This window comes from Bufo gargarizans, chromosome 3 (assembly GCF_014858855.1).
Source record: "Bufo gargarizans isolate SCDJY-AF-19 chromosome 3, ASM1485885v1, whole genome shotgun sequence".
Taxonomy (NCBI): Eukaryota; Metazoa; Chordata; class Amphibia; order Anura; family Bufonidae; genus Bufo; species Bufo gargarizans.
Window position 1 is genome coordinate 74,457,617 of NC_058082.1, and position 17,426 is coordinate 74,475,042.

The 17,426-nt window shown below is 45.5% G+C and overlaps 1 protein-coding gene across 1 annotated transcript in view; it reads right to left on the reverse strand.

The window, feature by feature from the left end:
- PDS5B (PDS5 cohesin associated factor B) overlaps positions 1 to 17,426 on the reverse strand; it is a 133,826-nt gene that overhangs the window by 85,404 nt on the left and 30,996 nt on the right. The window contains exons 2-7 of the mRNA XM_044284757.1: positions 7,895 to 8,024; positions 7,254 to 7,457; positions 6,232 to 6,318; positions 6,049 to 6,146; positions 1,490 to 1,616; positions 448 to 528 (exon numbers count right to left, since the gene is read on the reverse strand). Coding sequence (XP_044140692.1) covers positions 448 to 528; positions 1,490 to 1,616; positions 6,049 to 6,146; positions 6,232 to 6,318; positions 7,254 to 7,457; positions 7,895 to 8,002 — 705 coding nt within the window. The 5' untranslated portion in view covers positions 8,003 to 8,024. The remainder of the gene's footprint in view (positions 1 to 447; positions 529 to 1,489; positions 1,617 to 6,048; positions 6,147 to 6,231; positions 6,319 to 7,253; positions 7,458 to 7,894; positions 8,025 to 17,426) is intronic.

Sequence of the window (17,426 nt, forward strand, 5' to 3'; positions counted from 1 at the left end):
TTCTATGGGATATTTTCTACGCATGGGTTCTGTGCAGAGGTATATATACAAGGATATAATAGATAAGATTTGTATCACCTATTGTGAATGGTGGATCCCGTCTTATCTATACAGAGGAAAATGATATAATTGCAGGCAGGATTGGAATGAGTTTACTGCAGGCGATTTTTACAAGCCAAGAAGTGGCGCCTGCACAACCCCTTTAATTCTTCTGAGTACATTATCAAATATACACTAAATTACTTTTTTTTTAAAAAACAATATGAAGCAACAGCGTCCAGTTCTCAATAAAGATTTTATATGCCGTCTACACTATCAAGATGAGATCACACTGTGCGAGGTTGTGAATGAATGATGAGATTTTTGACAAAGCTTTCCTCTCATTTACTAAAAGGAGAAATGAAAGACAGGAGGAGCAGACAGAAAACTAGATTAAACCAATCTTACATTAGTAATGTACGGCTCTATAGCCTGAGCAGTTCTCTTCAGGAGAGCTTTAGCCAAATCATAGGCTTGTTTGTTCAGATTCTGAAAGGTAAACAAACAAAAAAAACTGTAATTAGTGTCAATCTTACGGAGCGAGGGTAAACCTGCAGGAGAAATACAGAAACAGCTTTTCTTACAGACTGCAGGGGACATGTATATTAGCCATGTAAGGCTACTTTCACACTAGCGTTCATAGGTCCGTTTGTGAGCTCCGTTTGAAGGAGCTCACGAGCGGACCCGAACGCCTCCGTCCAGCCCTGATGCAGTCTGAATGGAGCGGATCCGCTCAGACTGCATCACTGGCGGCGTTCAGCCTCCGCTCCGCTCGCCTCCGCACGGCCAGGCGGACAGCTGAACGCTGCTTGCAGCGTCCGCCTGTCCGTGCGGAGGCGAGCGGATCCGTTCAGACTTACAATGTAAGTCAATGGGAACGGATCCGCTTGAAGATGTCACCATATGGCTCAATCTTCAAGCGGATCCGTCCCCCATTGACTTTACATTGAAAGTCTGAACGGATCCGCTCAGGCTACTTTCACACTTAGAAATTTTTCTAAGTTATTAATGCAGACGGATCCGTACTGAACGGAGCCTCCGTCTGCATTAATATGATCGGACCCGTTCAGAACGGATCCGATCGAACGCTAGTGTGAAAGTAGCCTAAAGAGGTTGGGAAAACGGACACTGAAAGGTTTTGCTAACAAAATAATCCACAAGCTTTATGATCCGAGGTTAAATAGTCTTGAATCGCCTTCTCTAACAACTAAAATGACCAAAAAACAGACACCACTGAAAACATCTAATGTATTTGGCTATGGAGTGACTTCACTCTGCACCATTAAAATAGTTTTTTCCAAATACAGACACTGGCACATCCGAGCCGACCAAGGTGGCGGTGTCTATAAAGAAACTGAAGGAAGAGGAGGCTGCAGATTCAGGCCTGTGGCTCTGTCAGACACCAAATACTACAAAATCACATTTAGAGTTAAAAAATAAATAACAGTACCTTGTGTGCTGGAATCAGATTGACCAGTACTGTGTCCAGCAATTCCTGAGACACTGTGTCTCCTTCACATATAATAGAGCTCATTAAATCCACCATATGCATATGAACTTTCTGATTGTGGCCATTGCTGAAATGATAAAAATTTAAAAATTTAAGTGAAATACAATGTTTCCCAAGATCCTAAGAGACAGAATGGGGGAGATTTATCATAACTGGTACAAAGGAAAACTGGCTTACTTGCCCACAGCAGCCAACCAGATTCCACCTTTCATTTGCTGAAGCTCATTAGGAGAATGTAAAGATCAATCTGGTTGGCAGCTAAGCCAGTTTTTGATAAATCTCCCCCAATATTTGCATAACAAATTATAGATGGCTTCCCAAGGTTCACAGCACATAGGTGAACACGGCCTAGAGGTCCCCCCCAAAGGTCATTTATCAACTATTCACAGGTTAGAGCATGAATGTCTGATTCTCTGGGACCCCCATCAATTACTAGACATAGGGATCCCAAGTCTCCTGTAATGCTTGTGCAGTGAGGAGGAGGTTTGTATAGAGCAGTGGTCAAGCATGCACGGTGCCTCTCCATTCAAAGTCTATGATATAGAGATACATAGCTCCAGAACCTATGCCAAAGACACTATTCTGTCCATAGAAGTCTATCAATACATTAAAGGGTTTCTACCACCAGAAACACTGTTATGTAGCTGACTGACATTAGCGAAGCGCTGTCAGCACTACATAACAGTATGTTTTTTACATTTCTCCCTGCAGCCATTCTGATAAAATAAGCACTTTTATAATATGCTAATGAGCCTCTAGGGGCTATGTAGGCGTAGAATCAGCACCTAGAGGCTCCGCTCCTGCCCGCTCCTCTTGATTGCTGTGAACCGTGACATCGCTGACAAAATCCCACGCCTGTGTAGTTCACTTCTGTATTCGGCGCAGGCGCAGTGAGTGAATTATGCACTCCTGGTGCCGGATTCCTCACTGCGTCTGCGCGGACTACGCCACAGTGAGGAAGCCGGCCCAGGAGAGTGGCCTTCACTCACTGAGTCTGCGCCGAATACAGAAGTGAACGGCGCAGGCAAGGGATTTTGTCAGTGATGCTGCAAACCGTGACATCAATCAAGAGGAGCGGGGCGGGCAGAACAGAGGACCTGGTCGGTATAAAGGGTGAGTAGACGGAGCCTCTAGGTGCTGATTCTACCCCCACATAGCACCTAGAGGGTCATTAGCATATTATAAAAGTGCTTATTTTATCAGAACGGCTGCAGGGAGAAATTTAAAAAACACACTGTTATGTAGTGCTGACATTAGCACATCACTAGGGCTGCAACGATTAATCGATGTAATCGATTATATTCGATAACTGGATTCGTTGTCGACGAATCCAGTTATCGAATAATCGCCGATTCGTTGCTATTCGGGCGGGCGGTCGCTGCATCTTTATTTTACCTTTTTACAATGACGCTCCCGCTCCTGTAACAGCCAGGCAGAGCGGACGGCGGCGTAACGTCACTCACTCACGTGACACGCCTGCTCCACCTCCTTCATTCATGAAGTGGGCGGAGCAGGTGCGTCACGTGATTGAGTGACGCTACGCCGCCGTCCGCTCTGCCTGGCTGTTACAGGAGCGGGAGCGTCATTGTAAAAAGGTAAAATAAAGATGCAAGCATCGGGGCTGTTATGGGGAGGGGAGGGGAGGATCTGTCTATGGCACTGCTATGGGAAGGGGGGTCTGTGTATAGCACTGCTATGGGGAGGGGGGAGGATCTGTCTATGGCACTGCTATGGGAAGATGGATCTGTGCACTGTTATGAGGAAAGGGATCTGTGCACTGTTATGCCCATAACAGTGCACATATCCCCCCTCTCCATAACTGCGCCACCCACAGATCCCCCTCTCCAATAACTGCGCCGCCCACAGATCCCCCTCTCCATAACTGCGCCGCCCCACCGATCGTCCCTCTCCATACTGCGCGTCCACCGATCCCCTCTCCATAAACTGCGCCGCTCACCAATCCCCCTCTCCATAACTGAGCCGTCCACCGATCCCCCTCCCATAAAACTCGCAGTCCACCGATCCCCCTCCCCATAAGTTGCCGTCACCGACCCCCTAAGTGCCGTCCACGGATCCCCCATAAATTGCCGTACAACCGATCCACTTAAGTGCCGTTCCACCGATCCACCATAAGTGCCGTTCCACGATCCCCCATAAGTGCAGTCCACCTGATCCCCCACTAAGGGCCGTCCACCGATCCACATAAGTGCCCGTCACGATCACCCATAAGTTGAAGTCCACGATCCCCATAAGTGCCGTCCACCGATCCCCCATAAGATCCCCCATGAGTGTCGTCCACAGATCCCCCATGAGTGTCGTCCACAGATCCCCCATGAGTGTCGTCCACAGATCCCCCATGAGTGTCGTCCACAGATCCCCCATGAGTGTCGTCCACAGATCCCCCATGAGTGTCGTCCACAGATCCCCCATGAGTGTCGTCCACAGATCCCCCATGAGTGTCGTCCACAGATCCCCCATGAGTGTCGTCCACAGATCCCCCATGAGTGTCGTCCACAGATCCCCCATGAGTGTCGTCCACAGATCCCCATGAGTGTCGTCCACAGATCCCCCATGAGTGTCGTCCACAGATCCCCCATGAGTGTCGTCCACAGATCCCCCAGAGTGTCGCCACAGATCCCCCATGAGTGTCGTCCACAGATCCCCCATGAGTGTCGTCCACAGATCCCCCATGAGTGTCGTCCACAGATCCCCCATGAGTGTCGTCCACAGATCCCCATGAGTGTCGTCCACAGATCCCCCATATAGTGTCGTCCACAGATCCCCCATATAGTGTCGTCCACAGATCCCCCATAGTGTCGTCCACAGATCCCCCATATAGTGTCGTCCACAGATCCCCCATAGTGTCGTCCACAGATCCCCCATAAGTGTCGTCCACAGATCCCCCATAAGTGTCGTCCACAGATCCCCATAAAGTGTCGTCCACAGATCCCCCATAGTGTCGTCCACAGATCCCCCATAAGTGTCGTCCACAGATCCCCCATAAGTGTCGTCCACAGATCCCCCATAAGTGTCGTCCACAGATCCCCCATAGTGTCGTCCACAGATCCCCCATAATAGTGTCGTCCACAGATCCCCCATAAGTGTCGTCCACAGATCCCCCATATAGTGTCCACAGATCCCCCATAATAGTGTCGTCCACAGATCCCCCATATAGTGTCGTCCACAGATCCCCCATATAGTGTCGTCCACAGATCCCCCATAGTGTCGTCCACAGATCCCCCATATAGTGTCGTCCACAGATCCCCCATATAGTGTCGTCCACAGATCCCCCATATAGTGTCGTCCACAGATCCCCCATAAGTGTCGTCCACAGATCCCCCATAAGTGTCGTCCACAGATCCCCCATAAGTGTCGTCCACAGATCCCCCATAAGTGTCGTCCACAGATCCCCCATAAGTGTCGTCCACAGATCCCCCATAAAGTGTCGTCCACAGATCCCCCATAAGTGTCGTCCACAGATCCCCCATAAGTGTCGTCCACAGATCCCCCATATAGTGTCGTCCACAGATCCCCCATAAGTGTCGTCCACAGATCCCCCATATAGTGTCGTCCACAGATCCCCCATAAGTGTCGTCCACAGATCCCCCATATAGTGTCGTCCACAGATCCCCCATAATAGTCGTCCACAGATCCCCCATATAGTGTCGTCCACAGATCCCCCATAAAGTGTCGTCCACAGATCCCCCATAATAGTGTCGTCCACAGATCCCCCATAATAGTGTCGTCCACAGATCCCCCATAATAGTGTCGTCCACAGATCCCCCATAATAGTGTCGTCCACAGATCCCCCATAATAGTGTCGTCCACAGATCCCCCATAATAGTGTCGTCCACAGATCCCCCATAATAGTGTCGTCCACAATTTGTTTTAATATGGCCTTTGAACATAATTTTTCAAGTAAGATCATATAAACCTCTGTTTTGTAATTTTGTCGTTTTTCCCGATTAATCGTAGAAATTAATCGGCAACTAATCGATTATTCAAATAATCGAAATAATCGTTAGCTGCAGCCCTACGCATCACTATATCAGTCAGCTACATAACAGTATTTCTGGTGGTAGAAGCCCTTTAATGGGGGGGGGGGGGGGAGAGATTCATTCTGAGGAGAATATTTGCAGCCAGTTTTGGAGTACTTTATACCACATTTACGAAATCCTTATCCATATCTAACACTTGTCTAGAAAAGCTACTGCAGTGGGATTAGCAAATGCAGGATGTGATGAGCCTACCTAGCATCGCGGGTGACGCTAGGGAGGGTCGTCCGTCACCACCTGCTATTGGCTGCTCAAACGAGCGACAGGGTGAGGCAGCAGCGGCCATGCCGATATGAGAAGTGACGTGGGTCCCCGGGAGCAAGGTAAAGATAACCTCTGTGAGGGGCCCGGACATATGGGGTGGATTCTAGAACTTAAATCAGAGATTTTTGACATATCATGCTTAATACATCAAACAGTGTATATTGTGCAATGTGCACTTACTTTATCACTGAAAATAAGGTCCGATACAGCTGAGTGAAAATTTCATTGCTGTCCTCCAACTCAAAGCATATATTGTAAGATTTCACCCATGCAATATTCTGAAAATAGGAAGAAGTGCTAGATTAGGACCAGGAGTGACCACAAATACAAAAGGTTCAATAACGCTGACCAAGGCAAACTTACCTCAAGCAAATAGAAGTATCTATTAAACTGAGGACTCTTCGTATCCTCAAGACCTTTAAGCTGTCGTGTTATGAACATGAATATATCCTATGGAGGGGAAAAAAAATGTCGTAAAGTATTTCAGCGCATAAAAAAATTATTATTTTTTTAAATATACATATACGATGCACACAAACAAATTTAAAAAGGGTTTTGCAGTTTTTTAAACTGATGATCTATCCTCTGGATCATCAGCATCTAATCGGCAGCACACTGTGTGCTGTCCGCATCCATTTCCTCCCCATAGAGAATGAATGGGTCCTTTTGCGGAACGGATGCGGACCCATTATAATAGAATAGAATAGAATAGACCCTAAAAATAAAATAAAATAAAAAAATAATTTATCAAAAGTCACACAACTACAAAATGGTTTCAATAAAGACTAAAGATCGTTCTGCAAAAAAATTTTGCCAACACACAGCACCGTAGACCTAACTAAAATAAAAAATAAAATAAAAAAAAAATTATGGTGGGGTCAGAATATAGCAACCAAAAAATTATTTTCTTTACAAAGTTTTTATTTTTTTCAGTATTAAAACACAAGAAAAACTATATAAATTTGGTACTGATGTAATCACGTACTGACCCAGAGAATAAAGGGCAAAGAGACAAAACCTGTAAAAATGGTGGCGAAATTGCTTTTTTTTCCCCCCAATTCCTCCCCATTTTGATTTTTTTTTTCCAGCTTCCCACTACATCCTATGCAATATTAACTGGTGCCATTCGAAAGTACAATTTGTCAGCAAAACACAGGCCCATGTAAATGGAAAAATGAAGAAAAAAAATTAAATATTACAGCTGTGGGAAGTCAAGGAGAAAATATGAAAACTCAAAAACAAAAAATCCTCCATGACTCAAGGGGTTAATGGGGGGGGGGGGGACTTTCAGGGGAAAGAAGTAGCTCGCTCATTACCAATTTGATGACATGCGGTTATTTGTCACTCACACATTTCAATCTATGAAATTATGTAGACACACATACCTTCAGTTTATCTGGAGAAGTGTATGGAGCTTCTGGGGCATAAATCCTAAAAATATCTGCAAGGCAACAGGCTACAAGCAAGCGGACATCTTTATCTGGATGCTTTAAAAAGAAGTCAGATGCTAGATGAAGAGCAAGGTTTAGATAGCACTCCTTCTCCTCTTCAGAGTCTTGATCCATATCCATGAAGGTTTTCACAACCATCTAGAGAACATATGAAAAGCCCAACATTACTTCAAGTCACAGCCGTCTGTACAGTTATAAATATCGATAAGTAATGACATTTTAACCAACTATGTTCATAGCGTTGTATGCAGTGATCTCCTAACACAGGACTGGAGCATTAAATAGAGGGCAGTCAATAATTCCACCATCACCCTTGCAATTTGCTTTGGATTATTAAAGGGGCTCTCCAAGACTAAACTTTTGATGACCTAACCTCCAGCTCTAGACACAGGCACTGTAACTACAAAGCTCTATCCATGGCGATCGGGGGCTGGACTGGCTGCAGCCCGGACGACCCCGTTAAAGGTTTTTCATAAATTTTTTGGTGTGTGTATAAACTAGCTTTAGAAAAAAAGTAAATAAATAACAACGTATGTCAGTAACATTCATCTTCCAAGGATAACACAATATCTTACCTTAAGTCGTCTAACCATTTCCTCTTTTGAAATTTTGTCGGAGATCTCTTTGACCCCTGGTGGATAGGTGATCTTTCCATCGTTGCCCTTCGTTTTCGAATGAGCCATGGTGGCACAGGGTGTTGCTATCCTAAAAGAAAAGTGTTTTTAGAAATGGTCAAGACTCTTATTCTCGTCTTAGTTATTGTTCGAGTCAAGGTAAAAAAATATTATATTGCATCTTCGAAGTGGTAGGTACGTTGTGTAAATCAAATGGTACAAAGCCCTCAAAATACATTTTTAATTCCAGGTTGTAATGCAACAAAAACAGGGGAGGGGAAATCAGTGGGGCGAACACTTTCCCCAAGGCACAGTACCTGGGAGATACACAGTCTTACTGTCTGAAGCATGCATCCCAATTCACAATCCATGCTTGTCCTGCGGATCATGAATCAGACACACGCCCCTTCCAAAGTTATATACAAGGTCCCTCAAGAACTCTGACGAACAAATCAACTTTCATCTCGAATGCCAAAAGGAAGCTTCCAGCGGCTCCCTCATCTTAGTATGCTGCACTATGGCATAGTACGAGGACAGCTCCGCTCTATTAGCTACTGGGTTCATAGGAGAAATCGAATACTATCTCTGGTAGATATGCCCACTTTTATCAATGAAACAGTGCCAGTTTTTGACATAAACCAAGTTAAAAGTAGATGTGAATGATCAAAAATTCTACTTTTGTGTGTGCGCCACATATCGTGTGCCAAAAGATGAGGGGGAAAAAAATAATCACATCGTCAAAGAGTATATCTGTAAAGAATAAATCAAGGCAACTGGACGTACTGTAGATTTCTTGAAAACGTTTCACTTCCAATGAGCTTTCTCAATTCTGAGTGACTGTACAAAAATTCTGGGAATAAATATGGAACTGAATCCACATCTGGTAATTATACCCAGCATTGGGTCAAAGGCGTTGATTCCATTATCCTAATTTGAGTCAGTAGGCGATAAAGACTTCCCAGAAAAAGGTGTCAAGACAGCATTGTATGACTCCAATTAGGATAATGGAATCAACACCTTTGACCCAATGCTGGGTATAATTACCAGATGTGGATTCAGTTCCATATTTATTCCCAGAATTTTTGTACAGTCACTCAGAATTGAGAAAGCTCGTTGGAAGAACGAGTGAAACGTTTTCAAGAAATCTACAGTACGTCCAGTTGCCTTGATTTATTCTTCACAGATATATACCATGACCTGGATAAATGAGAACCTTCACAGACATGGTCAAAGAGTGGGTGTAGTGTGTTTAAATGGGGCCTGACATGTTGAACAAGCAAATGACAGCAGGAGGAACTGAAGATTGCATTTCACTCCTCGGGAGTCCAGTGGGCGGTCCTAATCAGAGACTGACAGACGGCTCTGCACACGTGCTCAGAAGGTGGTCAATAAGGACCACGTACCAGACTCAAAAGCCAGGAAAGTTACACTGAATGCCTCCCCACAAATCTACATGGAATCTGCTCAGCTCCTTCTGCTCTATACCATACTGCTCCATAAAAAACACAGAAATTCTGGAAATGGATTAAAAAAAAAAAAAAAAAAAAAAAAAAGGTGATTCTGCCTCTTTTTTTATTATGGAATACATTATTTTTTATTAAATCATTTAGCTTTATTTAAGTCCCATTAGAGGACTTAATTTTCAAATAGACCAATCACTGGTATACTGTAAGACACTTCAATACTTCTGCAGATCAGTATTAGAGCTCATGCACACAAAGGTGGTTTGGTTCTCCATCCGAGCCATGGTATGCACACGGGTGGCATCTACGTTTCAAGGATCCGCAATTTGCGGACGGCAAAACATGGCGCGGTGATAGTTGGGATCTTGCAGGTTTTAATAGACTTCTAAAGATGATAGGCTTTCTGTCCTTTTGTATCCCCCTCCTGTGACACACACTGCACTTTTTTTGGGTCCATCCCTTCTTTCCAGTATAAGGGACCACACCTGGAAAGTGTTGGCCAGGGACGATCCGGGCGCCTCCAGTTCCCGAGGTACTCCGGCCTGCTCTCTCGGTCAGAAAAGATCAGGTCCTTGAGGACTGCCTCATAGAACTGCAGGAATGTCCCTGTGCTGCCAGCGCTTCGGGATAGTACAAAAGAGTTGTACATGGCAACCTGTACCAAGTAGACCAACTTTTTTTGTACCATGCCCGGGTTTTGCGCATGACATTATATGGCTTGAGGACTTGATCAGAGAGATCAACTCCTCCTATATACCGATTGTAGTCCACGATACAATCGGGCTTGAGGACTGTTGCCGCAGTACCTCGCACAGGGACAGGGGTGATGCAGTTACCGTGAATTGTGTACAGCATAAAGACATCCCTCTTGTCCTTATATCTGACCAGCAGCAGGTTTCTACTGGTAAGGGCACAGGTACACCATGCAAGTTCACCGGTAGGGGGCTCAGGTGGACTTATCTGGTGGGCCGGAAAACTAGTACAAGCCCCCGGGCGGCTCATACTAGTGTGGGCCACAGGGTCCCTGGCATAGGGGTCCCCTTGCTCTGCCTGGCGGCATCTCCACCGCCTTGGGGGCTCATCATCATCACTAGATGATCAGGAGGACACGGATGACAAGAGGAAAGTGGTGTCATCCTTGTCCTCACTGGGGCTCTCGGAGGCTGAGGAAAGCTGGGCGTATGCCTCCTCAGCTGAGAACGTCTGGCGGGCCATAGAGGCGTGTGTGTGGGGGGGGGGGGGGGGTTCCATGGGTGCTTGCTTCACTACCCTAAACCTAACAGAAAAAAAAATTAAATAAATACAATTCAAACTCGCTGATCAGCGGTCCGAAGCTGATCAGCAGTGGGGTGGGCGATGCACTAAAAGTGGCCGGACGCTAAGACTGCCGGCCACAGACAGCACACGCACACACAAAAAAAAAGTGTGGGGGGAGGGGGGCGGCAAGCTGCGTGTGCTGTGGACCCCAGACACCCGATCAGGGTGAAGCCCAAAAATAAAACTCTCCCCCCCCCTCAAAACTTTCCCTGCGAACTTTGAGTGGCTCACGTGGGGGTGCTGGAGGTGCCACCTATCAGGATCTAAGGATGGCGATTGGTGGTGTATTATCACAACACCGATCACCATCCTATTAAGGGTTATCGTGTCACCGGAGACCCGAATGACAAGGGGGGTGTTGCCGAATGATTTAGCCCTGTGTCTGCAAGAGGTTAAGCCTCATTTATGCAGGGAAACAATTACTAGTCTACTCTATAACTGTCATTCATGCATGAATAGCAAATTTAGACAAATTTCAATTTTGTTCGACATCATACACTTTACATAGGACTACTGCCACCGCAACGCCCCCATAACAGAGCCATACACAGTGCTTCTAAAGCAATGGCCCCCATAAACGAGCCATACACAGTGCTTCCATAACAGTGCCCCCAGTTCTTTCCTGATAGATGTGAGCGGTAAACTCACTATTTAAGTCATTCCTCTGACGCCTAAGGGCTCATGCATACGAACATGTGCTGACCAGTCATGACAGCACCTGGGCTGTTCTCTATATACCAAGGCCTCCTCACCACTTACACTCCCTAGTGCCCCTGAGCTGTCCGAGACCCTCACAGGATAATGGCAGGGGGACAAGCATGACTGAACACGGCGACCAGTCCGAAGCTCCAACCTGTGATTCCAGCCCAGTCAGCCGGATGCAGGGTGCACCGAAAGCAAAATGGGGGAGAAACCACCTTATGGCGCTGTAAGGGGCATCCCAATGGATGTCACCGTCCTAATACTATAAATCAGTGATGCCCAACCTGCGGCCCTCCAGCTATTGTAAAACTACAACTCCCATCATGCCCTGTTGTAGGCTGTCTGAGCATACTGGGAGTTGTAGTTTTGAAACAGCTGAAGGGCCCAAGATTGGGCATCCCTGCTATAAAAGATATCTATAGAAGATGGCGAGGCATGGACCGGTAACGCTACTAAGGCTAGTTTCACACTTGTGTTGTTAATTCCGGTACTAAGATACGGCAGAGGATCTCAATACGGTCGAGCGTGTGTCCTGCTGCTCCATTCATTTGTTTTATTGGACTGATGGGCAAGTACATCACTCAGCTATCGCTGGAAGCAAATAGCTTCATGTAAACAGAAGTATTTTCTCATCTGTCAGTCTAGGCGTGGATGACCGGCATCACACTGACTGGCAATGTCATAAAAGGATCGATCCCATTCTAGCAAAACATGGCTGCGCCGGGGCAATCTGCACAAGTCATTACGTCACCTCTGGTAACCTCAAAGGTCTGTAAATGCCACGTATCTGCTGATTTATGCAGCACAGCAATATTAGAAAGACAACCACATGTAACACCACTGGCCACCACAAGAAAGCAGCCATGAGAGCAGGGATCAGCACTCCAGCTGCTGCGAAACTACAACTCCCAGCAGGCACACTTACTCAGCTGTGCTTGTGACTCCCCTACAAGTGAAGGGAGGATTGGTGGAGTTGTAGTGGCAGAACAGCTGGAGTGCCAGAGGTTGCTTATCCCTGCATTAAATGATGGCAGGATTGGAAGACTCCATAGTAACCACACGGCACCAGCCGCGACCATTACTAAAGAAAAAAAACACACAAATTAATGCTAAAATTAAACAAGAAGTATAGCTGCCCTCACTGTACAATTTTCTTGTAGAAACCCTGCAGAGAAAGGAGTGTTAACTTTATGCAGTTTCATCTTGAGCAAATGGTCGACTGGTGCGGAGAGGCTTAAAGGGAATCAGTCACCATTTAGCGGGGATTCACACTACCATAGGTTTTTTGCGATTTGCAAAATACGGATGATGTCCGTGACACATCCTTTTTTTGGGGGGGACCCATTGACTTCAATGGGCCAGTGGACTGATTTGTGGCCAGGAATAGGACATGTTCTGTCTCTTGCTGAACAGACATACGGATGTGAAAAGCAAACAGAAATCCTTGTCCTTTTTGCATCCGTATGTTAAATCCGCAAAAGACAGAACATTCTTGGCCGCAAATGCAGACCACAGACCCATTGAAGTCAGTGTCCCTGGGGTAATGGATTCAACACGGGCGTTATCAATATTTTGCAGACCGCAAAATACCAATGGTCATTCTAATAATGTACTGCTGCTAGGTTCTAACAGAACCAGTACTTACCAACAAGTCCTGAAACTTCTGGCTGTCTCCGCCCCCTGTCAATGATTTACAGCTTTTTCTAACTGAAAGCCAGAAGCTCATGAATATTCAGCATGGAGATCTGTCACTAGTTTGCATTGCCCTTCATTAGGACACCATAAAACTGGGGACAGATTCCCTGTAAAGGAGTTGTGCCACAAAATCATCAGGGACCCCCACGATCACAAGAACAAATAAGGAAGAAGATGTCATGGCACCCTTTATGGATTTTTTTCCCCACCTGCAATCAGGGCTGAGGAGGCTCCTGCTGCAGCCAGTTATCTTACATCCTATACAGGACAGTGAGGCCTCTTTCACACGACCATAGTGCTCCCGTAGCCGTATTGCGGGCCGCTTACAGCAGGTCCGGAATACACGGGCACTTGCCATGTGCATTCCACATCACGGATGTGGACCCATTCACTTGAATGGGTCTGCAAATCCAGAGATGCGGTGTGAAACGGAAGCACGGAACGCAACCCCAAGGAAGCACTACGGAGTGCTTCCATGGGGTTCCATGCTTCCACTGCACAACAAAAATAGAACTTGTTCTATCTTTTTGCAGTCCGGGCCAAATTCAAGCGAATGGGTTCGCGATCCACATGCAGCACTATAATATACCCAACTACACTAACACAACACAATCCCAACTACAATTCCACCCCAAAATCTATCTAAATATACACTCAAACCTAACTACACGCTGTCGCTATAGGGTAGAAAGGGTCAGGGGCAAATGCAGGGACCAGGTGATGCAGGGGTTAAAAGGATATGGGGTTGGTGGTATAATGGTATAGAGTAATGCTGGGGTAGCTGTGGGATATTGTAGGGGTAATGCAGGGCAGGGTATAGGTAAGGAAGGGGTTATTGATAATGGGGTTAACAATGAAGGGGTTAATAATTATAATAATGATATTCAGTCAGATGCTCTAGGGGTTAATGCTCATTCCTAGGGGAAGATCCTCGGTAATATGACATCACAGCACCAGCCCATGCATACCGTCGCTTCAAGGATCGCATTGATTCTCCTGCCTTTGAAGTGACCGCGTACCTCTGGTAATTACAGCTCCGGAGGTACACGGCATACAGGGGGGCAGGGGAGCTCTTTGTTCCCCTGCCCCTGTTATGCATAACATCTCCGGCCCTGCCTGTAGGGGGATTACTCAGCTGAGGGGGTCATTTATAAGTGTGTGCGTGTATATATCACACAACTTGGGGGACAGCACTAAAGTATATATAGCCATGCATATAAATTACAGGGGCATATATACATATCTATATACAGGTGAAACTCGAAAAATTAGAATATCGTGCAAAGTTAATTTATATTTCAGTAATCCAACTTAAAAGGTGAAACTAACATATGAGATAGACTCATTACATGCAAAGCGAGATATTTCAAGCCTTTATTTGGTATAATTTGGATGATTAACCCCTTAAGGACATAGGGCGTACAGGTACGCCCTTGTGCCCTGGTACTTAAGGACACAGGGCGTACATGTACGCCCTGTGCATTTTCGATCACTGCCGTGCGGCTGGCAGTGATCGGAACCCGGTGCCTGCTCAAATCATTGAGCAGGCACCTAGGCTAAATGCGCGGGGGGGTCCCGTGACCCCCCCATGTCGGCGATCGCGGCAAACCGCAGGTCAATTCAGACCTGCGGTTTGCTGCGATTTCTGCAGTTTCTGATCCCCGCGGTCCCTGACCGCGGGGATCAGAAACTTTAGGATTAATTTTTTTTCCAGTATCCCTCCCCCCTGCACCCCTGAGTTATTTTTCACACGGTGGGAGGTGCAGGGGGAGGGTTGCGGGCGGTGCGGTAGGCGGGATCGCGATCCCCCGCCCGCCTCCCATTGCATAATCGTTGGCGTCTAGTGGGTATACCAGGGTGCCAGCACATTGCTGGCACCCTGGTATAAACGGCTGACATCGGTGATGCGATGTCAGCCGTTTAACCCTTTCCATACAGCGGTCCGTACGGACCGCTGTATGGAAAAGGTTAACAGCTCAGGGAGCTCCCTCCCTCTCCCATCGGGGGGCTGCTGTGCCTTTGCAGCCCCCCGAATGGAGAGGGAGAGAGCTTCCAGGCAGCCCCCCCAAGCCCCGTCCTTACCCTTCCCCGTCTGCGCAGTTCTGGCAACTACTGAGCAGACGGGGAAGGTTCCCATGGCAACAGGACGCCTTCTCAGGCATCCTGCTGTCCATGGTTCTGAACAGATCTGTGCTGAAAGCATAGATCTGTTCAGTGTAAGTAAAATACAGTGCAGTACCCTATATAGAGTACAGTACTGTATTATGCAGACATCAGACCCACTGGATCTTCAAGAACCAAGTGGGTCTGGGTCAAAAAAAAAAGTGGAAAAAGTGAAAATAAAGTAAAAATCAAAAAACACATTTATCACTGATTAAAAATGAAAAAAATAAAATTCCCTACACATGTTTGGTATCGCCGCGTCCGTAACGACCTGATCTATAAAACAGTAATGTTACTTTACCCGAACGGTGAACGCCATAAAAATAAAAAATTAAAAACTATGATGAAATTGGAATTTTGCCCACCTTACTTCCCAAAAAAGGTAATAAAAGTGATCAAAAAAGTCGCATGTACGCCAAAATTGTAACAATCAAACCGTTATCTCATCCCGCAAAAATCATACCCTACCCAAGATAATCGCCCAAAAACTGAAAAAGTTATGGCTCTTAGACTATGGAAACACTAAAACATGATTTCTTTTGTTTAAAAAATGAAATCATTGTGTAAAACTTACATAAATAAAAAAAAGTATACATATTAGGTATCGCCGCGTCCGTATTGACCGGCTCTATAAAAATATCACATGACCTAACCCCTCAGATGACCACCGTAAAAAAATAAAAATAAAAACGGTGTAAAAAAAGCCATTTTTTGTCATCTTCCGTCACAAAAAGTGTAATAGCAAGCAATCAAAAAGTCATGTGCACCCCAAAATAGTGCCAATAAAATCGTCATCTCATCCCACAAAAAATGAGACCCTACTTAAGATAATCGCCCAAAAATTGAAAAAGAACTATGGCTCTTAGACTATAGAGACACTAAAACATAAAAAAAAAAAATGAAATTATTGTGTAAAACTTACATAAATAAAAAAAATTGTATACATATTGGGTATCACCGCGTCCGTGACAACCTGCTCTATAAAATTAGCACATGATCTAACCTGTTAGATGAATGGTGTAAATAAGAAGAAAAAAAAACGGTGCCAAAAAAGCAATTTCTTGTTACCTTGCCGCACAAAAAGTGTAATATAGAGCAACCAAAAATCATATGTACCCTAAACTTGTACCAACAAAACTGCCACCCTATCCCGTAGTTTCTAAAATGGGGTCACTTTTTTGGAGTTTCTACTCTAGGGGTGCATCAGGGGGGCTTCAAATGGGACATGGTGTCAAAAAAACCAGTCCAGCAAAATCTGCCTTCCAAAAACCGTATGGCATTCCTTTCCTTCTGCGCCCTGCCGTGTGCCTGTACAGCAGTTTACGACCACATATGGGATGTAAACTACTGAATCAGGGCCATAAATAATGAGTTTTGTTTGGCTGTTAACCCTTGCTTTGTAACTGGAAAAAAAATATTAAAATGGAAAATGTGCCAAAAATGTGAAATTTTGAAATTGTATCTCTATTTTCCATTAAATCTTGTGCAACACCTAAAGGGTTAACAAAGTTTGTAAAATCAGTTTTGTATACCTTGAGGGGTGTAGTTTCTTAGATGGGGTCACTTTTATGGAGTTTCTACTCTAGGGGTGCATCAGGGGGCTTCAAAAGGGACATGGTGTCAAAAAAACCAGTCCAGCAAAATCTGCCTTCCAAAAACCGTATGGCATTCCTTTCCTTCTGCGCCCTGCCGTGTGCCCATACAGCAGTTTATGACCACATATGGGGTGTTTCTGTAAACTACAGAATCAGGGCCATAAATAATGAGTTTTGTTTGGCTGTTAACCCTTGCTTTGTAACTGGAAAAAAAATATTAAAATGGAAAATCTGCCAAAAAAGTGAAATTTTGAAATTGTATCTCTATTTTCCATTAAATCTTGTGCAACACCTAAAGGGTTAACAAAGTTTGTAAAATCAGTTTTGAATACCTTGAGGGGTGTAGTTTCTTAGATGGGGTAACTTTTATGGAGTTTCTACTCTAGGGGTGCATCAGGGGGGCTTCAAATGGGACATGGTGTCAAAAAACCAGTCCAGCAAAACATGCCTTCCAAAAACCAAACGGCGCACCTTTCACTCTACGCCCCGCTGTGTGGCCGTACAGTAGTTTATGGCCACATATGAGGTGTTTCTGTAAACGGCAGAGTCAGGGCAATA